This window comes from Pleurodeles waltl, chromosome 1_1, assembly GCF_031143425.1.
Source record: "Pleurodeles waltl isolate 20211129_DDA chromosome 1_1, aPleWal1.hap1.20221129, whole genome shotgun sequence".
In the NCBI taxonomy this organism is placed as follows: Eukaryota; Metazoa; Chordata; class Amphibia; order Caudata; family Salamandridae; genus Pleurodeles; species Pleurodeles waltl.
In genome coordinates this window covers 549,293,188-549,320,026 of record NC_090436.1, presented here as the reverse complement: position 1 = coordinate 549,320,026, position 26,839 = coordinate 549,293,188, and the positions used below count along the sequence as shown (strand labels likewise).

Here is a 26,839-nt window from a genome sequence, read left to right as displayed (position 1 = left end):
TACTAGGCACTGCTTACATGTGGCACTGCTGTATATTCTATTCAAAGCATGTGTATCTGCAGCAGCACATGCTACAAACGGAAGATGTTACCCTGTAGCCATCTGTTTGTAGCTTGCAGTGCTATAGATTCACATGAGCCCTCCCATCATCCCAGAAATGAGAGATGATTTGGATGTTTGTCACTTTTCCTGTTAATGCTGAACATACATTACACTTCACTTACGTTACTGGGGTTAAAGCAATCTGAGGTGTAGTCTTTGTCCTGGTGCATTGAGGACTAAGGGAGTGTAGGAAGTTGGCTCTGTATGTACTATTTCAAAGTAAGGAATAGTATGCACAGAGTCCAAGGATTCCCCTTAGAGTTAAGATAGTGGCAAAAAGAGATAATACTAATGCTCTATTTTGTGGTAGTGTGGTTGAGCAGTAGGCTTATCAAAGGAGTAGTGTTAAGCATTTGTTGTACACACACAAGCAATAAATGAGGAACACACACTCCGAGACAATTCCAGGCCAATAGGATTTTGTATAGAAAAATATATTTTCTTAGTTTATTTTAAGAACCACAGGTTCAACTTTTACATGTAATACTTCAAATGAAAGGTATTGCAGGTAGGTACTTTAGGAACTTTGAATAATCACAATAGCATATATACTTTTCAAATAAATTGGTCAGGTGCAGAGTTCAAAGTGGTGCCCAAAAACGCATAGGCTTCAATGGAGAAGGGGGTGCCCCGGTTCCAGTCTGCCAGCAGGTACGTACCTGCGTCTTCGGAGGGCAGACCAGGGGGGTTTTGTAGGGCACCGTGGGGGACACAAGTTAGCACAGAAAATACACCCTCAGCAGCACGGGGGCAGCCGGGTGCAGTGTGCAAACACACATCGGGTTTCCAATGTAAATCAATGGGAGACCAAGGGGTCTCTTCAGCGATGCAGGCAAGGGGAGGGGCTCCTCGGGGTAGCCACCACCTGGGCAAGGGAGAGGGCCTCCTGGGGGTCACTCCTGCACTGGAGTTCTGATCTTTCAGGCCCTGGGGGCTGCGGGTGCAGAGTCTTTACCAGGCGTCGGGATCTGGGAAGCAGGCAGTCGCGGTCAGGGGGAGCCTCAGGATTCCCTCTGCAGGCGTCGCTGTGGGGGCAACTCTGGCTACTCACAGTCTCGTAGTCGCCGGGGAGTCCTCCCTGAAGTGTTGTTTCTCCACAAGTCGAGCCGGGGGCGTCGGGTGCAGGGTAGCAAGTCTCACGCTTCCGGCGGGAAACGCAGTTGTCTTGAAGTTGCTTCTTTGAAACAAAGTTGCAGTCTTGGGTGAACAGAGCCGCTGTCCTCAGGAGTTTCTTGGTCCTTCTAGAGCAGGGCAGTCCTCTGAGGATTCAGAGGTCGCTGGTCCTGGGTAAAGCGTCGCTGGAGCAGTGTCTTTAGAAGTGGGGAGACAGGCCGGTAGAGCTGGGGCCAAAGCAGTTGGTGTCTCCGTCTTCTCTGCAGGGTTTTTCAGCTCAGCAGTCCTCTTCTTCTTAGGTTGCAGGAATCTGAGTTCCTAGGTTATGGGGAGCCCTTAAATACTAAATTTAAGGGCGTGTTTAGGTCTGGGGGGTTAGTAGCCAATGGCTACTAGCCCTGAGGGTGGGTACACCCTCTTTGTGCCTCCTCCCAAGGGGAGGGGGGTCACATTCCTATCCCTATTGGGGGAATCCCAACCTCACCTCAGCTCAGGACACCTTAGGGGCTGTCCTGACTGGCCAGTGACTCCTCCTTGTTATTCTCATTATCTCCTCCGGCCTTGCTGCCAAAAGTGGGGCCGTGGCCAGAGGGGGTGGGCAACTCCACTAGCTGGAGTGCCCTGTGGTGCTGTAACAAAGGGGGTGAGCCTTTGAGGCTCACCGCCAGGTGTTACAGTTCCTGCAGGGGGAGGTGTGAAGCACCTCCACCCAGTACAGGCTTTGTTACTAGCCACAGAGTGACAAAGGCACTCTCCCCATGTGGCCAGCAACATGTCTCAAGTGTGGCAGGCTGCTAAAACCAGTCAGCCTACACGGGTAGTTGGTTAAGGTTTCAGGGGGCACCTCTAAGGTGCCCTCTGGGGTGTATGTTACAATAAAATGTACACTGGCATCAGTGTGCATTTATTGTGCTGAGAAGTTTGATACCAAACTTCCCAGTTTTCAGTGTAGCCATTATGGTGCTGTGGAGTTCGTGCATGACAGACTCCCAGACCATATACTCTTATGGCTACCCTGCACTTACAATGTCTAATGTTTTGCTTAGACACTGTAGGGGCACAGTGCTCATGCACTGGTGCCCTCACCTATGGTATAGTGCACCCTGCCTTAGGGCTGTAAGGCCTGCTAGAGGGGTGACTTATCTATACTGCATAGGCAGTGTGAGGTTGGCATGGCACCCTGAGGGGAGTGCCATGCGACTTACTCGTTTTGTCCACACCAGCACACACAAGCTGGCAAGCAGTGTGTCTGTGCTGAGTGAGGGGTCCCCAGGGTGGCATAAGATATGCTGCAGCCCTTAGAGACCTTCCCTGGCATCACGGCCCTTGGTACCTTAGGGGGTAACCATGCCAAGGAGGCATTTCCTTACACAACCCCCCCCCCCCAAACGAAAGAGGATGAGACTAACCTTTCCCAAGAGAGTCTTCATTTTCTAAGTGGAAGGACCTGGAAAGGCCATCTGCATTGGCATGGGCAGTCCCAGGTCTGTGTTCCACTATAAAGTCCATTCCCTGTAGAGAGATGGACCACCTCAACAGTTTTGGATTTTCACCTTTCATTTGCATCAGCCATCTGAGAGGTCTGTGGTCAGTTTGAACTACAAAGTGAGTACCAAAGAGGTATGGTCTCAGCTTCTTCAGGGACCAAACCACAGCAAAGGCCTCCCTCTCAATGGCACTCCAACGCTGCTCCCTGGGGAGTAACCTCCTGCTAATGAAAGCAACAGGCTGGTCAAGGCCATCATCATTTGTTTGGGACAAAACTGCCCCTATCCCATGTTCAGAGGCATCTGTCTGCACAATGAACTGCTTGGAGTAATCTGGAGCTTTTAGAACTGGTGCTGTGCACATTGCTTGTTTCAGGGTGTCAAAGGCCTGTTGGCATTCTACATTCCAGTTTACATTCTTGGGCATTTTCTTGGAGGTAAGTTCTGTGAGGGCTGTCACTATGGATCCATATCCCTTCACAAACCTCCTGTAATACCCAGTTAAGCCAAGGAATGCCCTGACTTGAGTCTGGGTTTTTGGAGCTGCCCAGTACAGAATAGTCTGGATCTTAGGCTGGAGTGGTTGAACTTGGCTTCCACCTACAAGGTGTCCCAAGTAAACCACAGTTCCCTGCCCTATCTGGCATTTGGATGCCTTGATAGAGAGGCCTGCTGTTTGCAGAGCCTTCAAAACCTTCTTCAGGTGGACCAGGTGATCCTGCCAGCTGGAGCTAAAGACAGCAATATCGTCAAGATAAGCTGCACTAAAGGACTCCAAGCCAGCAAGGACTTGATTCACCAACCTTTGGAAGGTGGCAGGGTCATTCTTTAAACCAAAGGGCATAACAGTAAACTGATAATGCCCATCAGGTGTGGAGAATGCTGTCTTTTCTTTTGCTCCTGGTGCCATTTAGATTTGCCAGTACCCTGCTGTTAAGTCAAAGGTACTTAAGAATTTGGCAGCACCTAATTTATCAATCAGTTCATCAGCCCTTGGACTGGGATGGGCATCTGTCTTGGTGACAGAATTAAGTCCTCTGTAGTCCACACAAAACCTCATCTCTCTCTCTTTCCATCTTTGGTGTGAGGTTTGGGGACTAAGACCACTGGGCTAGCCCAGGGGCTGTCAGAGTGCTCAATCACTCCCAATTCCAGCATCTTGAGGACTTCCACCTTGATGCTTTCCTTAACTTGGTCAGACTGTCTGAATATTTTGTTTTTGACAAGCATGCTGTCTCCTGTGTCCACATCATGGGTACACAGGTGGGTCTGACCAGGGGTTAGGGAAAAGAGCTCAGCAAGCTGTTGCAGGACCTTCCTACAATCAGATTGCTGTTGGCTAGAGAGGGTGTCTGAATAGATCACTCCATCTACTGAACCATCTTTAGGGTTTGATGAGAGGAGATCAGGGAGAGGTTCACTCTCAGCTTCCTGGTCCTCATCTGTTGCCATCAACAGATTCACATCAGCCCTATCATGGAAGAGCTTAAGGCGGTTCACATGGATCACCCTCTTGGGGCTCCTGCTAGTGCCTAGGTCCACCAGGTAGGTGACCTGACTCTTCTTCTCTAGCACTGGGTAAGGGCCACTCCATTTGTCCTGAAGTGCCCTGGGAGCCACAGGCTCCAAAACCCAGACTTTCTGCCCTGGTTGAAATTCAACCATTGCAGCCTTTTGGTCATACCAAAACTTCTGGAGCTGTTGGCTGGCCTCAAGGTTTTTACTTGCTTTTTCTATGTACTCTGCCATCCTTGAACGTAGGCCAAGTACATAGTCCACTATGTCTTGTTTAGGCTCATGAAGAAGTCTCTCCCAGCCTTCTTTCACAAGAGCTAGTGGTCCCCTTACAGGGTGGCCAAACAGAAGTTCAAAGGGTGAGAACCCTACTCCCTTCTGAGGCACCTCTCTGTAAGCGAAAAGCAGACATGGCAAGAGGACATCCCATCTCCTTTTGAGTTTTTCAGGGAGCCCCATGATCATGCCTTTTAATGTCTTGTTGAATCTCTCAACAAGGCCATTAGTTTGTGGATGGTAGGGGGTAGTGAATTTATAAGTCACTCCACACTCATTCCACATGTGTTTCAGGTATGCTGACATGAAGTTGGTACGTCTGTCAGACACCACCTCCTTAGGAAAACCCACTCTGGTAAAAATACCAATGAGGGCCTTGGCTACTGCAGGGGCAGTAGTCGACCTAAGGGGAATAGCTTCAGGGTATCTAGTAGCATGATCCACTACTACTAGTATGTACATATTCCCTGAGGCTGTGGGAGGTTCAAGTGGACCCACTATGTCCACACCCACTCTTTCAAAGGGTACCCCCACCACTGGAAGTGGAATGAGGGGGGCCTTTGGGTGTCTATCTGTCTTACCACTGGCTTGACAGGTGGTACAGGAGACACAAAACTCCTTGACTTTCTGGGACATGTTGGGCCAGTAGAAGTGGTTGACTAGTCTCTCCCATGTCTTGGTTTGTCCCAAATGCCCAGCAAGAGGAATATCATGGGCTAAGGTCAGTATGAACTCTCTAAACTCCTGAGGCACTACCACTCTCCTAGTGGCACCAGGTTTGGGATCTCTTGCCTCAGTGTAAAGGAGTCCATCTTCCCAATAGACCCTATGTGTTCCAGTTTTCTTGCCATTGGACTCTTCAGCAGCTTGCTGCCTAAGGCCTTCAAGAGAGGGACAGGTTTCCTGCCCCTTACACAACTGCTCCCTTGAGGGTTCCCCCTGGGCCTAAGAGCTCAACCTGATAAGGTTCTAACTCCATAGGCTCTGTTCCCTCAGAGGGTAGAACTTCTTCCTGAGAAGAGAGGTTCTCTTTTTGTTGTTGTGTTGCAGCTGGTTTCCCAGTTGTCTTTCCTTTTCTCTTGGTAGGCTGGGCCGTTTTTCCAGGCTCCAGCTCTACTTTTTCACCCTGAGCCTTGCACTGTGCCCTTGTCTTGACACACACCAGTTCAGGGATACCCAGCATGGCTGCATGGGTTTTCAATTCTACCTCAGCCCATGCTGAGGACTCCAGGTCATTTCCAAGCAAACAGTCTACTGGGATATTTGAGGAGACCACCACCTGTTTCAGGTCATTGACCCCTCCCCACTCTAAAGTTACCATAGCCATGGGATGTACTTTAGTCTGATTGTCAGCGTTGGTGACTGGATAAGTTTGTCCAGCCAGGTATTGACCAGGGGAAACCAGTTTCTCTGTCACCATGGTGACACTGGCACCTGTATACCTCAGGCCTTCTACACTTGTCCCGTTAATTAAGAGCTGCTGCCTGTATTTTTGCATGTTAGGAGGCCAGGCAGCCAGTGTAGCTAAATCTACCCCACCCTCAGAGACCTGATTTGCTCTGGGCACACTGTTGATCCCACTTGGAGACTAGCCATTCCTGTGTTAGCTGGAGTGGAGTTAGAAGTGGTACTTTTCTTGGGACAGGCCTTGTCTCCAGTTTGGTGTCCAGGCTGATTACAGCTACGACACCAGGCCTTTTTGGGATCAAAGTTTTTACCCTTGTACCCAAAATTGTTTTGTGAAGAGGCTCTGGGCCCACCCTCCTGTGCAGGTTTTTGGGGGCCTGAAGAAGACTCTTTACTATATTTGTTTTTGGATGTCTCAACACTCTTCCCCTGGGGAGGCTTTGTGACCCCTTTCTTTTGGTCACCCCCTGTGGAAGTCTTGGTCACCCTAGTCTTGACCCAATGGTCCGCCTTCTTTCCCAATTCTTGGGGAGAAATTGGTCCTAGGTCTACCAGATGCTGATGCAGTTTATCATTTGAACAATTACTTAATAGGTGTTCTTTAACAAATAAATTTTACAGCCCATCATAATCATTTACACCACTGCCTTGAATCCAACCATCCAGTGTTTTCACTGAGTAGTCCACAAAATCAACCCAGGACTGGCTCGAGGTTTTTTGAGCCGCCCTGAATCTAATTCTATACTCCTCAGTGGAGAATCCAAAGCCCTCAATCAGGGTTCCCTTCATGAGGTCATAAGCTTCTGCATCTTTTCCAGAGAGTGTGAGGAGTCTATCCCTACACTTTCCAGTGATCATTTCCCAAAGGAGAGCACCCCAGTGAGGTCTGTTTACTTTTTTGGTTGCACAAGCCCTCTCAAAAGCTGTGAACCATTTGGTGATGTCATCACCATCTTCATATTTAGTTACAATCCCTTTAGGGATTTTCAACATGTCAGGAGAATCTCTGACCCTATTTAAGTTGCTGCCACCATGGATGGGACCAAAACCCATCTCTTGTCTTTCCCTTTCTATGGCTAGGAGCTGTCTCTCCAAAGCCAATCTTTTGACCATCCTGGCTAACAGGAGGTCATCTTCACTGAGGCTATCCTCAGTGACTTCAGAGGTGCTGGCCCCTCCTGTGAGGGAAGCAGCATCTCTGACTATCACAGTTGGGATCAGGGATTGAGGGTCCCTGATCTCCATAATTAGGATTGGGAGGCGTGAATTCTCCTCCAGGTCACTATCATCATCCTCTGGGTTGTCATCCTCAGAGGGGTTGGCTTTTTCAAACTCTGCCAAAAGCTCCTGGAGCTGTTGTTTGGAGGGTCTTAAGCCAATTGGGATTTTCTTTATTTTGCAGAGAGACCTTAGCTCCCTCATCTTAAGATGGAGGTAAGGTGTGAGGTCGAGTTCCACCACATTCTCATCTGCACCAGGCATTATGTTTCTAAAAGTTGGAATACTTTTTAAGAATCTAAAACTATCTCTAGAACTTAATTCAAACTTTCACAAAACTTTTAAACTCTAAAAGAAATGCTAACAGGGACTAACACAAGGCTCTAGCAGGACTTTTAAAAATTAAAAAAATAGCTCAAATTGCAAAAATCAATTTCTAATGACAATTTTTGGAATTTGTCGTGTGATCAGGTATTGGCTGAGTAGTCCAACAAATGCAAAGTCTTGTACCCACTGAGAGATCCTAAGACTGAAAAATTCATTGAAGAAAAAAAATCTTGCTGAGTCAGCACTCATTATTTGGCAGGAGTGTGTAATGCATGTGAATCTGCAGCACTGCAAGCTACAAACAGATGGGTACAAGGTAAGTAACCTTTTTCATCAGAGGCATACATATCTTTCTGAAGATAATCAGCATCTCACCACCACTCTTTGAAAATGATTGATTTAGATGCTGTATGTGTTATCTAATTGTTGCTTCTTATGTGCACTTTTTACCTGCCTTTGTGAAACGGAATTAAGGTATGCAGACATCATGTGTATAGGCAGCACAGTTATGACATCCACCACTTCAGGTGACCATAACTTCATGTTTATTGGAACCACTGTAGTAGTACTTTACCCCTTATATCTGTAAAAATAATATTTATGCACACGTGCATTATTTCAAAACACATTATTATTAACATAGTGAAATGAATCTCTCTAGTTTTTATGTTTGCTGTTATGTAGTGGATATCTTGAATACTGCAGCATTGAAGTTGACCTGTGGTTGGTGATATTGATATCAAGGGTTTTTGAACATTGAGCTACTTGATTTTGTTAACTAGCTTAACGTTGACCTCTCTTTGTTGATTTGCTTCCTTCAGTTGTCTGTACTCTCATTGTAGATGTACATTAATATTGTTTAATGCAGAGCCTGTATCTGAATGGGAGATTCACACATTGAGGGTAAGTAATCAGTCACCATGTGAACTTTCCAGCCTCTCTTCCTCTGGAATGTCTTTACTCGTGCCAAATTGTTTCAAGAAGCCCACACTGGGATGAGATGTAGGTTCTGTTTATGTTATGGTTATTATAATTTGGTAAGTTGAGTATTCTTTATCATGGTGGTCCGTTGGCGCTGAAGTACTAGAGGGAGGCAGAGGTAGTTTTTCCTTGCTTTTACCCTCTAAAAGTATAAACAAAAGTGATCTCCTTTGCTTGTGCATAATGGAAGACTTACATTTTGGATTTGTGTAGTGCAAAGCTAAATGCTTCACAATTTGACATTGCATATTTTTGTAAACCTTGCCAACTTTCCAAAGTGTGAATTGTAATAAAAAAAAAAAAAAAAGTGAAAAAGATTCCCTGCATGAAAGTGGGGAACATTTGTGCTGCCGCTCATGGTGAAGAGTGCATCTTAATGTCTCCTTGCTGGCTTCCGAGTTACGTTCTGTCTGTGCTACTGTGAGTGCAGTAGATATGCATGTGATATACAGCTGCCAGTTGGCAGCCCTGCAACCTCCAGGGCTGAAAATAGCCTTGGTAACAGCATTGAATACAATTCCCTCAAATCTGATATCCCATCTAAATGTTTCCTGGCTGCAGGAAATAGGTGGTTGATGACGCACAGCTTAACCCATCTTTGTGAAGGGTGTAGTACTCCAACTTGAAATTGAAAGGTACAATTTCACCCACACCTACAAAAATAAGACTGTTGATGAAACATTGTTGTTGCAAGTAAATAGCTTGCTGTTTAAGAATTTGTTGCTTGGCATTTGGAGGACATAGCCAACTAAATCTGTGGTGAGTACTTGCTAAAGGTATATCTTGTATGATAAAGAAAATTGCCCTTTATATTTATTATTGCTTCAGAAAGAAATTAAAGTGATTATATAAAAATGTTTTCAAAATCGAATTTGTCTGTACTATTAGGTTTTGTTCCTGGGAAAATTTTGAAGAAGAACATGGAAAAGGAAGAGAGTATGGTTATGCAAGTCTTCACAGGGAACTTGAGCCATTCCTAATACGAAGAGTCAAGAAAGACGTGGAAAAATCTCTACCTGCTAAAGTAGAACAAATTTTGAGAGTAGAGATGAGTGCGCTACAGAAACAGTATTACAAGTAAGTAGTGAAGTGTACAGATATGTCACTGTTTTACCTATGTACTACTTTGTATGATGTCTTGTATATTATTGAGCATCCGCCACCTTTCATTTCTCAATCAGACAGTTAACCTTAAAAAATCCTTGATCTCTGCAGTCAGAAGGAAAATTAATTGTAAGACAAACTAACTTTTAACCTCTGTGAACAACAAGAGCAAATGTGACATACAAGTTTAAGTGTCTTTTATTGCTCCTCCACTTTCTGACTGAATAGAACACCTGTTCTGTGTCAACTTGCCTGAAGGGGCACATAAGTTATAAAAATAGCTCGACCTGATCAAATATGACTCGCCATAGCGAGAGATGGAGTAGATTTTTGGAGCCCTGCTGACCTCTGTAGGAATCTGATTTAGCCACTTGATAATTGATCTCATTTAACACTCAGTTTCCTGTATCATGATTTTAGTTATATAGGTGCATGTTATTAAATGTGTCCAAAAGCTCCTTAATCTTGTGTATCCACTAGATGTATTGCACGGACTTCTGAATATTTACTGCAAACGTAGCCCCTACTGTGTGGGTGTCGGTCACTAGCCGACGCCCGCACTACCTCCCTGGTGCGGGTCACGACTGCTTCTTGCTACGGTGGAGAAAACAGCCCCAAACGGCCTTCCCGTTGTTCGGGAAGGCCTCTGAAATGGGAGACTCTCCTATTTCAAACAAGGCCTTCCCAAACGGGTTTCCTTGCCCTCGATCGCACTGGGCCAGGAAACCCCCACTAGACACCAGGGATTACACTTGGGGGGACTTATGAGTTTCAACTGTAGCTTATAGGCAGCAATAAAAAAGTCAAGTAAGTCTTGTGATTGTTTCTGCTACAAAAGGATCTGACTTTTGTCTAGTGGCAGTTTTGATGCAATAGAGTAGCGCTGAAGTTTTATATGCCTGCTGCAAAGATCAAATCTGTATTTTATGTAAAAAGCGGAGTAGATTAGTAAAGTCAGCCATTACCTGCACTATAATACACATTAAGTGTATTTGTTGGGGGTGGGGGCTATGGAGAGATGAAGGGCATTTTTCCTGAGTGGTAGTGAGTGAATCCAAGGATGAGGTCATGGGAGTGGGAGCACCAATAATGATTGTTGGACTGGGCCCTAGAGGCGCTAAAGACTGTGACGATTGGTATGGGACAGGGTGAAGTAATATTGTGTCTTTTTTGAGTGTCTTGAAAGAATGTGCGGATTGAGGGAAGAAGCGAAGGTAAAGTGACCTCTACTTTTGCAGGTATCTCACACACACACCCACCAGCAATTTTGTGACTGTCTACGTAGGCTAGTGTTTTAGAGCAACAGTTTAGCCAGTAGCAGAGATGACATCTCCTTGGATGACTGCTGCTCAATCCCTTACTCAGGTTATGGAGGACAGCTCTGATGTAGGATCAGAGACTGAGACAGCAGATAGTGAGACAGCATCTGAGGGATAGGACGATGGCGCAGACTCTGGGAGTTATTTTTCAGTCGGAGTCACACTCGATTACACCTCTTCCATTGATTATGAGGGAGGTGATGAGGACAGTCCTGCTGTCCCTTCGCAAGCACAGTCTGTGCAGCGGGACAATAGCGAGTTAGCCCAACCCAGAGAGCAGGTGCATGCGGCGCCAAGCACAGAGAGAGTGCTCTCTTGGGAACTCCCCAGTTTAGTTCAGCCCCAAATTCCACCACCCAAATTGTATTGTGGAGACATCAAAATTATCTATCACAAAACAACCTGGTTTTGTAAGGCAGGCACCTGCGTTTTTGGTCTTGGTCTCGGCGGCCAAAAAGGGAAACCTACTAAACCCTGACATTTCTGGAAACTAGACATCCGGGGGAGTCCACAGAGATGTGGCTTGTGTGGATTCCACAAAGTTTTCTTACCCAGAATACCCTGCAAAGGTGAAATGTTGAATAAAAACTCTATTTTTTCTTGCATTTCTATCACACAAACTACAGGAATATGCTGGGATCCACAAAATTCCTACCACCCAGTGTTTCCCCACCTGTCCTGATGAAAACTCTACCCCACTTGAGTGCCTGTACCTAGTGCCTGCATCAGGAATGGATCACCCCATGATCAACAGTTGCCCTCATGTAAAGACCAACATTGGCCCTTGTGTTATATTCCTGTTGCGTGCACTAGACCTACCCACACAAGTGAGGTACTATTTTTTCGGGAGACTTGGGGGAATGCTGGGTGGAAGGAAACTTGTGTCTCCTCTCCGATTCTAGAACTTTTTATCACCGAAATATGAGGAAAAAGTGTTTTCTTTTTTTTTTGGCAGATATTGAGGTTTACAAAAGATTCTGGGTAATAGATCCTGGTGAGAGATCCACTAGTCACCCCATTCTGAATTCCCCTAGGTGTCTAGTTTCCAAAAATATGTAGGTTTGCTAGGTTTCCCTAGGTGTCGGCTGAGCTAGAGGCCAAAATCCATAACTAGGCACTTTGCAAAAAAAAGTCTGCTTTCTTGGGAAAAATGTGATGTGTCCACATTGTGTTTTGGGACATTTCCTGTCGCGGGCACTAGGCTTCCCCACAAAAGTGAGTTAACATTTTTATTGGGAGTCTTGGTGGAATGCTGGGTGGAAGGAAGTTAGTGGCTACTCTCAGATTCCAGACCTTTGCAGCTCCAAAATCTGAGGGAAAAGTGTTTGTAAACCTCAAAATTTGGCAAAAAAAGGATTCTGCGTAACAGAACCTAGTGAGAGCCCCTCAAGTCACCCCATCCTGGATTCCCCCAGGTGTCTAGTTTTCAAACATGCACAGGGTTTGGTAGGTTTCCCTAGGTGCCGGCTGATCTAGAGGCCAAAATCCACAGCTATGCACTTTGCAAAAAACAACTGTTTCCTTTGGGAAAATGTCATGTGTCCATGTTGTGTTTCCTGTCGTGGGCATTAGGCCTACCCACGCAAGTGAGGTACCATTTTTATCGGAAGACTTGGGGGAACACAGAATAGCAGAACAAGTTTTACTACCTCTTGTCTTTCTCTACATTTTTTCCTTCCAAATGTCAGACAGTGTGTAAAAAAGACGTCTATTTTAGAAATGCCCTGCAATTCACATGCTAATATGAACACCCCAGAATTCAGAGATGTGCAAATAACCACTGTTTCTCAATACCTTATTTAGTGCCCATTTTGGAAATACAAAGGTTTCCTTGATACCTTTTTTTCACTCTTTATATTTCACCAAATAAATTGCTGTACACCTAGTATACAATGAAAACCCATTGCAAGGTGCAGCTCGTTTATTGGCTCTGGGTACCTATGGTTCTTGATGAACTACAAGTCCTATATAGCCCCGCAACCAGAAGAGTTCAGCAGCCGTAATGGTATATTACTTTTGAAAATAGGCTATTGCAGGAAAATGTTAGAGTAAAACGTGAAGACAAAAGGCTGTTTTTTTCACCTCAATTTCAATTTTTGTTTTTATTTCAGCTGTTATTTTCTGTAGGGAAACCTTGTAGAATCTACACAAATGACCCCTTGCTGAATTCAAAATTGTGTCTACTTTTCAGAAATGTTTAGCTGTCCTGGATCCAGCATTGGTTTCACACCCATTTCTGTCACTACCTGGAAGGAGGCTAAAAGCACAATTTTTTTTTTAAATGGGGTATGTCTCAGTAAAATGCCAAAATGGTGTTGAAAAATGTGCTTTTGTGATTCAAGTCTGCCTGTTCCTGAAAGCTGGGAAGATGGTAATTTTAGCATCGCAAACCCTTTGCTGATGCCATTTTCAGGGAAAAAACCACAGCCCTTTTCCCCATTTTTCTGATAAATACTAAATTTTAGCTGTATTTTGGCTAATTTCTTGGTCTCCTCCAGGGGAACCCACAAACTCTGGGTACCTTTAGAATCCCTAGGATGTTGGAAAAAAGGATGCAAATTTGGCATGGATAGCTTATGTGGAGGAAAGGTTATGAAAGCCTAAGCATGAACTGGGTGGGGGGGAGGGGGGCGGACATGGGGCAGCAGCTAAGGGGTTAACAGCAGAAACATTGCATTTGATGTCTGTTGTTCAGTTCAATCCCCTTTTAAATATGGGATTAGCATGAAAGAGAAAAAACATTATTGAACTAAATCTTTTTGCAGCACCCAGTCACTTGTGCAATTGTAGTATCTTCCCTGGTAGCCTTACATGTAGAATATTTATGCCTGGGTATAGGAATGGACCCCGTAACTCCTGTTTTACAAAACCAAAATGTAGTCTTAAATTGCCTAACCAGGCCCCAGCACCAGTGTTCTTTCCCTAAACTGTACTTTTGTTCCCACATTTGGCACAGTCCTGGTACACAGATAAGTCCCTTGTACCAAGGGCCCTGTTGCCAGGGAAGGTCTCAAAGGGCTGCAGCATGTCTTATGCCACCCTGGGGACCCCTCACTCAGCACATGCACACTTCCTCACAGCTTGTGTGTGCTGGTGGGGAGAAAATGACTAAGTCGACATGGCACTCCCCTCAGAGTACCATGCCCACCTCTCACTGCCTGTGGCATAGGTAAGTCACTGCAGCCTGCGTGAAAGGGTGCATGCACCATTTTCACTACAGGTCATTGCACCAGGTCACTATAAGTCCACCCCTATGGTAGGCTGTCTTAGCCCAGAGGGCAGGTTGCAAGTACCTGTGTGTGAGGGCACCCCTGCAGTAACAGAGGTGCCCTCATGAGCTCCAGTTCCATTTTCCTGGATTTTGTGAGTGCAGGGATGCCATTTTATGCATGTACTGGACATAGGTCGCTACCTATGTTCAGCTACGTAGTGGTAACTCCAGACCTAGGCATGTTTGGTATCAAACATGTTGGAGAATCACACCCCAATACTGTTGCCAGTATTGGAAGTATAATTCCATGCACTCTGGTGGCTCCTTGGAGGACCCCCAGGATTACTCCTACCAGCCTTCTGCGGTTTTCTGGGCAGCCCAAGCTGCTGCCATCCATCAGGCAGGTTTCTGCCTTCCTGCTGCTTGAACAGCTCAAGCCTAGGAAGGCAGAATAAAGAATTTCCTTTGGGAGAGCTGGGTAACACCCTTTCCCTTTGGAAATAGATGTTAAATGGCTTGGGAGAGGAAGCCTCCCCTAGCCATAAGTATGCTTTGAAGGTGCCCTCCATGCATAAACCAGTCCACAATGCTTCAGGGGCCTCCAGTCCCTGCTCTGGCATGAAACTGGACAATGGAAAGGGGAGTGACCACTCCCCTGTCCAGCACAATCCCAGGGGTGGTGCCCTGAGGTCCTCCAGAGGGTCCCTCGGTTCTGCCATCTTGAATCCAAGATTGGCAGGGACCTCTGGGAGCACCTGAATGGCCAGGTCAGGCAGGTGATGTCAAAGCCACCTCCTGATAGGAGGTCACCTGGCTAGGTGACCAATCACCCTTTCAGGCCTATGTAGGGTCCCTCTCTCAGGTGGGTCCTCAGATTCGGCTTGCAAGATTCCAGCAAGACTCCTCTGCAACCTCTTCTTCGACTTCTAGCCACTGGAACGACCACTGGACTCTCCAGGAACCGACAATCTGCATCCACGACAAACTCTGCTTGCAACATTGTTTCCACGGCTCCTTCCAGCTTCTGCAACATTTCCACAGCTGTGCATCCTCTGAGGGCAGCAAGTGTTCAGTCGGCAGAAGGAATCTTGGAGTCACTCCCCTGCATCCGCAGGTACCAACTGCAATGACTGGCAGCGTGGATCTCCTCTCATCCTGAGTTGCGTGGATTTTGCATCACGTGTGGTGTACCGGAGTAGTCCTCTTGGTCATCTCTGCAAGCTGTCCAACTTTGGTGGCGGTAAGCCCTTGCCTTCCCACACAGGACAGTATCCCCGTGCACCACGTTTTTGCAGCTACCAAGGCTTGTTGGCATCTCCTCCAAGGGATCTCCAGGCTCTGTGTAGTCCCAGCACTCCTTCCTGCGACGCACAGCCCTTTGCGTGCTTCTCCCGATGTGTGGGACCCTTCTCCAGTTGTGCTTCGTGGGCTTCTCTGTGACTCCTGGTTCCTCGTCCAGTGGGTTTCCTGTGGGGTCTGCCTCTTCTTCTGTGGACTCTCTGCCTTGCTGAGGGTCCCTCTAGGACTCTCCCCGTGGGTTAAGTCCTCCTGGACCTTGCTGGTCCCCGGTAGCTCCAACTTTGCTCCACAGCAACTTCTTCCTTTGCCAAGCTTTTTCTGCAACATTCGATATCCCAAGGGGCCCCTTCCTCCTGCATCGAGCAGTGGTAGCCACACTGTGAGCCCATTGACGTGTTGGCACAGCGGAACAGCCTCCTCACAGAAGTTGGCAGGTCTTGGGCACCTCAAAACGGCCATGTTAAAGCAGTGATTTGCTTATATTAAGCCATATGGTCTGATGCCATTATGCTGCTGTGGTAACTAAAGGAGAATGGGGAGGAGGACCAATCACTGAGGCACTATGGAATGCAGTACTTGCCACTGTATACAGAGTGTCCAGGAGCTCACTTTTTAAGTTGGTCAACTGTTATTTTTGCATAAGGTGTATCTCTTCCCTGGTAAAATGATACTACTCTTCTGTGCAGCATCTGCGGCCTGTCCCTGTTGTGGAGAACAGGGACCCGAAATGCTGCATGTGGTATGGACATGTCCGGATCTGGCTGAGTACCTGTAAGGGGTGGTCGAATGTATCAATGAGATCACACAAAGTTCTATCCCATGCACTCTATTAATATGCCTGTTAGAGGGATACCAACATCCGAACAGATGTAAGGTTACCAAATTTGTGGTGCTGTCGCAAAGGGAGATCACTATGCACTGGAAGGATCCTAGGGGGGCTGCTTGGTTAAGTGGAGGGAGGAAGGACCTACTGCGATGGGCGGATTGTAAAAGCACTGTAATGTTTCAGAAGGTGAGAAGGGGGCAAGGGTCTATTGATAAGGCCAGAGCATGGGACCTCCTGGTATATCGCCTGAAATGGCCTAATCTAGATATCCCTAGACTTTCCCCAATCACAAAAGAAGACCCTGAAGAGGTACAGGACTAACCAATTTCCCGCGCTATACCATATAGGAGGCAAAGGGCAATATGTGGACAAGGATCACTGTTAAGGGTGGGGATCAGAGAAAGAATGTGCCGATTATCGAACGTCAGCATGGGGGCATGCACAGGGTTGGGCACAGGGGCTGGGGAGGTTCTTGGTTGAGAATGGAGAGGTCTGCAATAATTATTTCATGACGTTCCTTGTGCTCATGCTCTTTACGATGTTCATTGTCATTCTGGGATTACTCTAGCATAATGTGAGCACAATGCCATAATGTGAACTGCGTAAACCATAGTGAGCTGTTGGTGTCATTGAAAAACTCAAAAATTTGTTTAAAGGAATGAGGACTCAGTTCGTATGAGAATGGCTCTGTGTTACACGAGATAATGATAGCAAATACCTCTTTTAATTTTTATATGTACAGTAACAGCTGCTGGTTGCTTAAGCAAGCCCGCTGACTCAAAGTTTCAGACAAGCCTGGCTCTTGTGGTCAAAATGTCAAAACATTAGAGAGCTTACCGGTGGGTTCATGACATCATAATGGCACATGTGGTTTTGAGTGATTCTGTTTGACAAGACTTAATAGGGTAAGTAAAAAAAAAAAAAAAAAAAGCAAAAGGGTAAGAGAAAAGAGTTGTGTGCGGAACGTACACCAGTTTTATCCTTGCAAAAAAAAAAAAACAGACATCTTCACAATCTACATTAATTTCACACAACACTGAAACAGCCCTTTATGAACTCGAAGCATGTTCGGGTACCTTGTACCATCAAAAACTACAAATTAACTAACAGGAGACGCTCAGCCTTGAAAGCAGGATCAGACTTGAAATTAAGACTAGCCCTCTGAGGTAGAGTGCCTTTGAAGTCCTGACTGATCGAGACTCCCAGCACTGAAAATAGTCAGGGAGGTCGTATTGCATTTGATAGCTGCATTATACCTCCAAATCAAGGAAGGGGAAAAAGGTATGACCAATCTCTACCATATATATTGGAATCAATGAATCTTACTTGTTTGTAGATGCATGTTCAATTGTTTAGGAAAGGTTTATGCAGATTCATCAAACAATAGTTTCAAAAAGTTCACTTGTTTAGGAAAGGTTAATGCAGATTCATCAAACAATAGTTTCAAAAAGTTGCTTAAGATCTAGAAAATATAATTTGAATGTAAACGGTAACTTAACCATAAGTTGACCCACATCACCAGTCAGGAAGAGATCATAGTACTCAGACTATTGGAAATCCAAGTATTCTCCCGAGTGCTGTTATCTTTTCCTGCATTGTGAAGAAGAGATTTTGATATCTGTGGCTTATCTTTCTGAATTCCTCAAGCGCCATCTGTTTCGTTCACAGTGATTATTTTTATGGAATATCTAGGAGGTTATTTGCAATAAAATATATTGACTAAAAGTGTTGTATCACTATCTGGGACATAGCGCTTAATCTGGGTCCCTCTTTTTCCTGCCCACCCAGTCTAGAAATGTCCGAAATATAGTTTCAAACTTTCTCCTCACGAGTACTAGTCTTATTGTGATCATAATTATAGAAATGTAAACATTAATATGTGCAATACAGTCCTTTATTGTGTTCATAAAGCCATCTAGTATGAAAGCTTTTTCTGATTTTGATAAACTTTTTATTTTCATTTATGGCAATTCATTTACATTAACCAGTATGATAAATGTTTGTCTCTTTCAATTTTTATCAGGACAGATTCGACCTACAAAGCATATAAAGCCCTTCTTTTTATATATTTTTTGTTTTAGGTGGATATTAACCAGAAACTACAAAGCCTTGAGTAAAGGTTCAAAGGGCAGTACCTCAGGGTTTTTGAATGTCATGATGGAACTCAAAAAGTGTTGTAATCATTGCTACCTCATTAAACCACCAGAAGAACATGAAGTGTTTAACAAACAGGAATTGTTACAGGTAAAACAGTGATTTGACCATCCTTATTTAAACAATGTCAAATCGACTTTTATTTATGTTAATAATGGTCGTCCATGCCTAGTGTGCATAAAGTGAAACCTGGTGGCATCTTTAAGCTAACAGGTACTCCTGTGCATTTTCTGTTGATTCTGATGTCAAATCAGTGAAAAACCAGACTCGAAGCTAGTGCTCTGACAGACCATGATCCAGTGCCTCTCTGGGCCCCCTGAGACCTGATGAAGGAGGTATGGACAATTTCTGGTTGCCCAGCTTCTTCTTCATTTCTTAGGTCTCCCCACATACAAAGGATGGTATAGAATGCAGGGGCTCTTTTTTGTTATCAGACAACGCCTCTGCTGTGAGCTGTGGCTCTGTGAAAAATCAGTGCTATGTGGGAAGTACAGGGTTCCCTGGCAAATGCATTCACAGAGCTGCTTATCAGCATGTTGCTGGATCTACGCTCTGATGGCGAGGAGCACAACTCCATGTTGTGAGGGAGTTCTCAGAATATGCCTGTTTTTTTAAAAACAAAAATAGTGTGATATGTTGAAGAAGGACGGGGAAGGATGCTTTAGGAAGCTGGGTAGTGGTTCCAGTGCCTCCCCACCTCCACACATACTTTTTGCCTGGTATTTGATGCAACTATTTCTGAAGTGCACTGGGTTCGTGCTAACCAGGTCCCCAGTGTCACCGTTGCTTCCCCAAAGCAACACACCTGGCCACTTGATCCCCAAGTGGCCAGGCCCTTTAGCACTTTGTAAGTCCCTAATAAATGGTACCCCTGGTACATAGGGCGTGAGTGCTGAAGAGTGCCCCTGAGAGCTGCAGTACAACTTGCACCACTCTACGGGACCCAGCACCAACCTCATGTAGTCTGCCATCGCAGGATGCGTGACAAGTTGCTTCCTAAATGTGAAAACACGACATGGCACACAGCCTGTGTGTGCCTTGTACCCTAAACATTGCATGTAATATTTGGAAGTCACCCCTACAGCAGACCTTACAGCCTACTTTCCCCTACTTTCTCTCGGTCAATTTTTAGACATAGTAAGGAAATAGAGAAGCTAATTTAAGTACATGTACTGGACACTGGTCAGTAACAGTTCCCCAGCTACATGATGGCTTCACTGAAAATAGGGATGTTTGGTATCAAACATCTCATATTAATAAACATTCAATGATTCCAGTGATTGATTTATCTGATAGAGACTTCTAGTTGCAGATTCCTTACCTTAGAATTTCCCTCAGATATCATACTGCATCCAGAGATTTTTCTTCGTGCAGTACCTTTGCACGCCCTCAGGTGGCGTCCGTCGATTTCACATTCATTTTTGAAGTTGTGGTCGATGTGATGTCGGGCTGTACATAGGCACCGCCTTGCCGTGGTGACGTAGGTACTTTTCTTTCCACGCGACGCCCTGATCCGGAGAAAGATAAAAGTAGCCTTTTTCCATTTGTCAGTGTGTTTGACTGTGTTCACTGGGATCCTGCTAATCAGGACCCCAGTGATTGAGCTCTCTCCTCTAAATTTGGTTGCTGGTAACTTTTTATCCCCACAATAGGCATACTGGTGCCTCCATGTAAGTCCCTAGTATACGGTACCTAGGTACCCATGGCATTAGGGTTTCAGGGGATCCCTATGGGCTGCAGCAGTATTTCTGCCACCCTTAGGGAGCCCATGCAAAGGGTTCTGCAGGCCTGCCTTTGCAGTCTGCTTGAACCGGGTGCACACACCCGGTTTCACTACAGGTCACTACACCAGGTCACTGTAAGTCACCTGTATGGTAGGCCCTCTCAGCCCAGAGGACAGGGTGCAGGTACCTGTGTGTGAGGGCACCACTGCCACTATTTTACTGGAATTCATGAGTGCGGGGATGCCATTTTACGTGTGTACTGGACATAAGTCACTACCTATGTACAGCTACATAATGGTAGCTCTGAACCTGGGCATGTTTGATATCAAACATGTGGGAATCCTACCCCAATACTGTTGAAAGTATTGGAAGTATGATCCCATGCACTCTGGGGGCTTCTTAGAGGACCCCCAGCATTACTACCACCAGTCTTACAGGGTTTTCCTGGGCAGCCCAGCTGCTGCCACCCCTCAGACGGGTTTCTGCCCTCTTTCTGCTTGATCTGATCAAGCTCAGCAGGGCAGAACAAAGGATGTCCTTTGGGATAGGAGGTAACACCCTCTCCCTTTTGAAATAGGTGTGATAGACTTGGGAGGGATAGCCTCCCCAAGCCACTAGTTTTTCTTTGAAGGGCACATTTGGTGCCCTCCATGCATAAACAAGTCCACACTGGTTCAGGCATCACTAGTCCCTGCTCTGGCGCAAAACTGGACAATGGAAAGGGGAGTGACCACTCCCCTGTCCATCACCACCCCAGGGGTGGTGCCCAGAGCTCCTCCAGAGGGTCCCTGGGTTCTGCCATCTTGATTCTAAGGTTTGCAGGGAACTCTGGAAGCATCTTAGTGGCCAGGCACTTGACGTCAGAGGCACCCTCTGATACGTAGTTACCTGGTTAGGTGACCAAGCCCCCTCTTTGGGCTATATAGGGTCTTTCTCTTTTTGTGGGTCCTCAGATTTGGCTTACAAACTCTGCAACCTCTGCTTCGACTTCTGGTCTCAGGAACCGCAAATGGACCCTCCAGGAACCTACAAACTGCAGATCCACGAAGTAGACATTCTGCGACATTGTATCCGAAACTCCTGCCAGCTTTGCAACATTTCCACGGCTGTGCATCCAAAGAAGACCTCAACTCTTCAGCCTGCATGAGAAGAAGAAGAAATCTCCCTTGGGGTGAAGGCATCACTCCCCTGTAACTATACAGGTACCTGGCTGCATTGACGACCGGCTGCGTGGATCTCCCCTCATCCTGAGTGGCTTGGGTCCTGCATCATGGGTGGTGGCTCCGGTGATTCGCCCTTGGTTCTCTCTACCAACTGTTGGACTTTGGTGTTGGTAAGTCCTTTCCACTCCATGTAAGACAGTACCCCCGTGCACCGCGTCCTTTGCAGCTGCCAAGGCTTGTTGCTTCACCTCCAAGGGGGACTTCAGACAACTTCTAGCTCCAGCCCCCAGCACCCCCTCCTGCAGCTTCTGGATCTCTGCGTGGTCTTCTGATGACATGGGAGCAACTTCTGTGGTGCTCCGTGGGCTGCTTCTGCAACTTCTGTGTCCCTGCCCTGTGGGACACTTTTGGGTGCAGCCTCTGCTCCTGTGGGCCTTTTGTGATGCAGGGGGTCCCCTGTGACTCCCCCTCCTGGGTAGAGTCCTCTTGGACCTTGCTGGTCCCCGTTAGCACCTCTTTTCCTCCAATCGCGAGTTTGCCTTTGCAAAGGCTTGTTGGTGAAAATCCTTCACCAACACCCATCTGCAATCCAGCTTCCAGCACCGGCCACCTTTTGCACGCATCAGGAACTCTCCTCCAGCTTCTGTGCTGCAGTGCTGACCTGTCTTCCTTCTTCGTCAACCAACTCCAAAAGGTACCTCTGGGTGGGTACTATTTCCTACTCTCCCTGGACTCCAAAGATACTACTGGACTTGGTCCCCTCTCTCCACAGGACAGGTCTCCATCTTTGGTTTTCCACTGATGGTTCCTTGCAGGCTGTTCTGGGTGTCTTCATTTTCTTCTTTTCATCCTTTGGGATGGTTTTGGGGAAATCCAGTGTTTTACTACTGCATTCCCGGTCGCTGGGGGGTACTGTATTATTTACCTGTGTGGTTTCCTAGTACTCTCAGCTCCCCTCTACACAATTTACTTATCTAGGTTGGGGCCCTGTGTTCGCATTCCACTTTTAGTATATGGTGTGGGCTCCCCCTAGGGCTACTATTGCATATTGTTATTTTACACTGTTTTCTAACCTTTTTATGCCCCTTACTGTTTAATAGTGTGTGTATATATATGTTCGGTGGCATGTGTAGCTGCAGATACACATGCTGTGCATTATCCTGCCATCTAGTGTTGGGCTCGGAGTGTTACAAGTTGTTTTTCTTTGAAGAAGTCTTTTTGAGTCACATGACCGAGTGACTCCTCCCTTTCTGCTCCATTGCGCATGGGCGTCGACTCCATCTTAGATTGTTTTCTTTCCGCCTATAGTGTATTTACTTACCTCCTATTAGAAGGTTGCCTCTCTAGTATTTTCTGATACTGTGTTCCAAAAATAAAGTACCTTTATTTTTGTACAACCAGGTGTTTTCTTTCTTGTGTGTAAGTACTGTGCGACTGTAGTGGAATTGCATGAACGTTGCATGTCTCCTATATATCCCACAGTTAGCTCTAGAGAGCCTGGCTTCTGGACACTGCCTACACTTCACTGAGAGGGGATTCCTGTACCTGGTATAAGGCGTAAGTAACATAGATAGCCACCACACACCAGGCCAGCTTCCTACAACTACCCTGTTGAGTTTTCTTTGTGACTTTTGGTGCGTCAAGGATGTCCGCAAAGACCGGGTTCCAACCATTGCGAAGACTGTCACTGTATGTTGTCGGTGACGGATCCGCACCAGGTTTGTTTATGGTGTTTGGAGCGCAACCACGACCCGAAGTCGTGCTCCTAGTGCTGGGCCTAGCATCCAAGGCCTGTGAGAGAGGGCCTCTGTAGGAAGTTGGCTCTGTATATACTATCTCAAAGTAGGAAATAGTGTGCACAGAGTCCAAAGGTTCTCCTTAGAGGTATGATAGTGGCAAAATTAAATAATTCTAATGCGCTATGGTCGAGCAGTAGGCTTATCAGTGGGTAGTGTTAAGCATTTGTTGTACACACACAGGCAATAAATGAGGAACACACACTCAAAGACAATTCCAGGCCAATAGTTTTTATATAGAGAAATATATTTTCTTAATTTATTTTTAGAACCACAAGTTCAAGATTTGAAGTAAATACATAAAATGCAAGGTACTCCACACAGGTAAGTTAGGAACTTTGAATTAGAGCAATAACATATACAGTTTTTGTTAAAATGTCAATAAGCTATTTTAAAAGTGGACACAGTGCAAAAATCAACAGTTCCTGGGGGAGGTAAGTAATGGTTAGTTTGTGAGGTAAGTAAGACGCTTACAAGTCTCAGTTCCTGGGCATAGGCAGCCCACCGTTAGGGGGTTCAAGGCAACCCCAAAGTTACCACACCACCAGCTCAGGGCCGGTCGGGTGCAGAGGTCAAAGAGGTGCCCAAAACACATAGGCGCCTATGGAGAACAGGGGTGCTCCGGTTCCAGTCTGCCAGCAGGTAAGTACCTGCATCCTCGGGGGCAGACCAGGGGGGTTTTGTAGAGCATTGGGGGGGACACAAGTAGGCACACAAAACACACCCTCAGTGGCACAGGAACGGCCGGGTGCAGTGTGCAAAGCAGGCGTCGGGTTTTGTATAGGTTTCATTGGAGGGACCTGGGTGTCACTCTAGCGGTGCAGGCAGGCACAGAGGGGGCTTATCGGGACAGCCACCACCTGGGCAAGGCAGAGGGTCCCCTGGGGGTCACTCCTGCGCTGAGGTTCTGTTCCTTCGGGTCCTGGGGGCTGCGGGTGCAGTGTTGATTCCAGGCATCGGGTCCCTTGTTACAGGCAGTCGCGGTCAGGGGGAGCCTCTGGATTCTCTCTGCAGGCATCGCTGTGGGGACTCACGGGGGTCGTCTCTGGTTACTCATGGGCTCGCAGTCACAAGGGAGTCCTCCCTGAGGTGTTTGTTCTCTGAATCTCGAGCCGGGGGCGTTGGGTGCAGTGTGTGAAGTCTCACGCTTCTGGCGGGAAACGTGCAGTCTTGGAAAGTTGCTTCTTTGTTGCAAAGAAGTAGCTTATTTTGAACAAGGCTGATGTTCACGGGGGTTTCTTGGTCCTTTAGTCCAGGGCAGTCCTCTGAGGCTTCAGAGGTCGCTGGTCCCTGTCGGATGCGTCACTGGTGCAGGTTTTCGAAGTTGGAGACAGGCCGGTAGGGCTGGGGCCAAAGCAGTTGTCATCTTCCTCCTTCTCTGCAGGTTTGCAGGTCAGCAGTCCTCCTCTCTTCAGGTTGCAGGAATCTAGTTTCCTAGGTTCCTAGGAGCCCCTAAATACTGAATTTAGGGGTGTGTTCCGGTCTGGGAGGGCAGTAGCCAATGACTACTGTCCTTGAGGGTGGCTACACCCTCTTTGTACCTCCTCCCTGTGGGGAGGGGGGCACGTCCCTAATCCTATTGGGAGAATCCTCCAACTCAAGATGGAGGATTTCTCAAGGCAGGGGTCACCTCAGCTCAGGACACCTTAGGGGCTGTCCTGACTGGTGGGTGACTCCTCTTTCTTTTTCTTATTATCTCCTCCAGCCTTGCCGCCAAAAGTGGGGGCAGTGGCCAGAGGGGCGGCATTTCCACTAGCTGGGATGCCCTGGGGCGCTGTAACAAAAGGGGTGAGCCTTTGAGGCTCACGGCCAGGTGTTACAGTTCCTGCAGGGGGAGGTGAGAAGCACCTCCACCCAGTACAGGCTTTGTTCCTGGCCACAGAGTGACAAAGACACTCTCCCCATGTGGACAGCAACATGTCTGGTGTGTGATAGAAATTAATATATTGGTGGTTGATGCTTAAAATTCACACATCTGAAACAAAAGAACAATGTCCAATAATGGATGCAGCGAGTCCTTGGAAGGGTGCCAACCTGGTAGAAATACCCAGCCACCAAGGGTATTTGATTGCATCAAAAAAGAAGGAAAACTTCGTTTGAGCCGTGCTGGAAAGTCAATTTCAAAAACAGAGATACCAGGGCACTCCAAATAATAGTCCACAGTGAACAGAAATCCAAAATCTTTAATTCCTTATGTTGAAAACATATGTATGTAGAAACAGCCAACACGTGTTTCGTCCAACAGGACTTTTTTCAAGTCAAAAATTGTAATAAGAGGGGACGTATCCAAAGCGAACCATGCAAATGTTTTAGTTCCTGAATTGATTAATGGTGTTTCCTAGTCACAGGAACGTAGGTTTTGTATGATGTTTGGCCCATAAAAGCCAGCACTCCATGAGTCTTACTTGTAGTACATGGTAGGGGGCCCTGATAAGCCCATTCACCCGTACTCTCCCTATCCCGAGAGTCGGAAAAGCCAATGTCGGCGTGTGCCCTCTGGGTGTATGTTACAATAAATTGCACACTGGCATCAGTGTAGCCATTATGGAACTGTGGAGTTCGTGTTTGACAAACTCCCAGACCATATACTCTTATGGCTACCCTGCACTTACAATGTCTAAGGTTTGGCTTAGACGCTGTAGGGTCATAGTGCTCATGCACCTATGCCCTCACCTGTGTTATAGTTACCAGCTTAGGGCTGTAAGGCCTGCTAGAGGGGTGACTTACCTATGCCACAGGCAGTGTGAGGTTGACATGGCACTCTGAGGGGAGTGCCATGCCGATTTAGTCATTTTCTCCCCACCAGCACACACAAGCTGTGAGGCAGTGTGCATGTGCTAAGTGAGGGGTCCCCAGGGTGGCATAAGACATGCTGCATCCCTTAGGGACCTTCCCTGGCATCAGGGTCCTTGGTACCAGGGGTACCAGTTACAAGGGACTTACCTGAGTGCCAGGGTTGTGCCAGTTGTGGAGACAAAGGTACAGTTTAGGGTACGAACACTGGTGCTGGGGCCTAGTTAGCAGGGTCCCAGCACACTTTCAAATCAAAACTTACCATCAGCAAAAGCAAAACGTTAGGGGGTAACCATGCCAAGGAGGCATTTCCTTACACAACTCCCCCACCCCAAACGAAAGAGGATGACACTCACCTTTCCCAAGAGAGTCTTCATTTTCTAAGTGGAAGAACCTGGAAAGGCCATCAGCATTGGCATGGGCAGTCCCAGGTCTGTGTTCCACTATAAAGTCCATTCCCTGTAGGGATATGGACACCCTCCACAGTTTAGGGTTTTCTCCTTTCATTTGCATTAGGCATCTGAGAGGTCTGTGGTCAGTTTGAACTATGAAGTGAGTACCAAAAAGGTATGGTCTCAACTTCTTCATGGACCAGACCACAGCAAAGGCCTCCCTCTCAATGGCACTCCAACGCTGCTCCCCGGGGAGTAACCTCCTGCTAATAAAAGCAAGAGGCTGGTCAAGGCCATCATCATTTGTTAGGGACAGGAGTGCTACTATCCCATGTTCAGAGGCATCTGTCTGCACAATGAACTGCTCGGAGTAATCTGGAGCTTTCAAAACTGGTGCTGTGTACATTGCTTGCTTCAGGGTGTCAAAGGCCTTTTGACAGTCCATGGTTGTAGGAAGTTGGCTCTGTATGCACTATTTCAAAGTAAGGAATAGTATGCACAGAGTCCAAGGGTTCCCCTTAGAGGTAAGATAGTGGCAAAAAGAGATAATACTAATGCTCTATTTTGTGGTAGTGTGGTCGAGCAGTAGGCTTATCAAAGGAGTAGTGTTAAGCATTTGTTGTACATACACA

At 46.6% G+C, this 26,839-nt stretch overlaps 1 protein-coding gene across 3 annotated transcripts in view; it reads left to right on the top strand.

Annotated features, from left to right (window-relative positions):
• Window positions 1-26,839, top strand: part of CHD1 (chromodomain helicase DNA binding protein 1) — a 1,172,453-nt gene that overhangs the window by 297,736 nt on the left and 847,878 nt on the right. For all 3 annotated transcript variants that reach the window (XM_069225994.1, XM_069225985.1, XM_069225977.1), the window contains exons 15-16: window positions 9,315-9,503; window positions 18,267-18,429. In XM_069225994.1, the coding sequence (XP_069082095.1) occupies window positions 9,315-9,503; window positions 18,267-18,429 (352 nt within the window). The remainder of the gene's footprint in view (window positions 1-9,314; window positions 9,504-18,266; window positions 18,430-26,839) is intronic.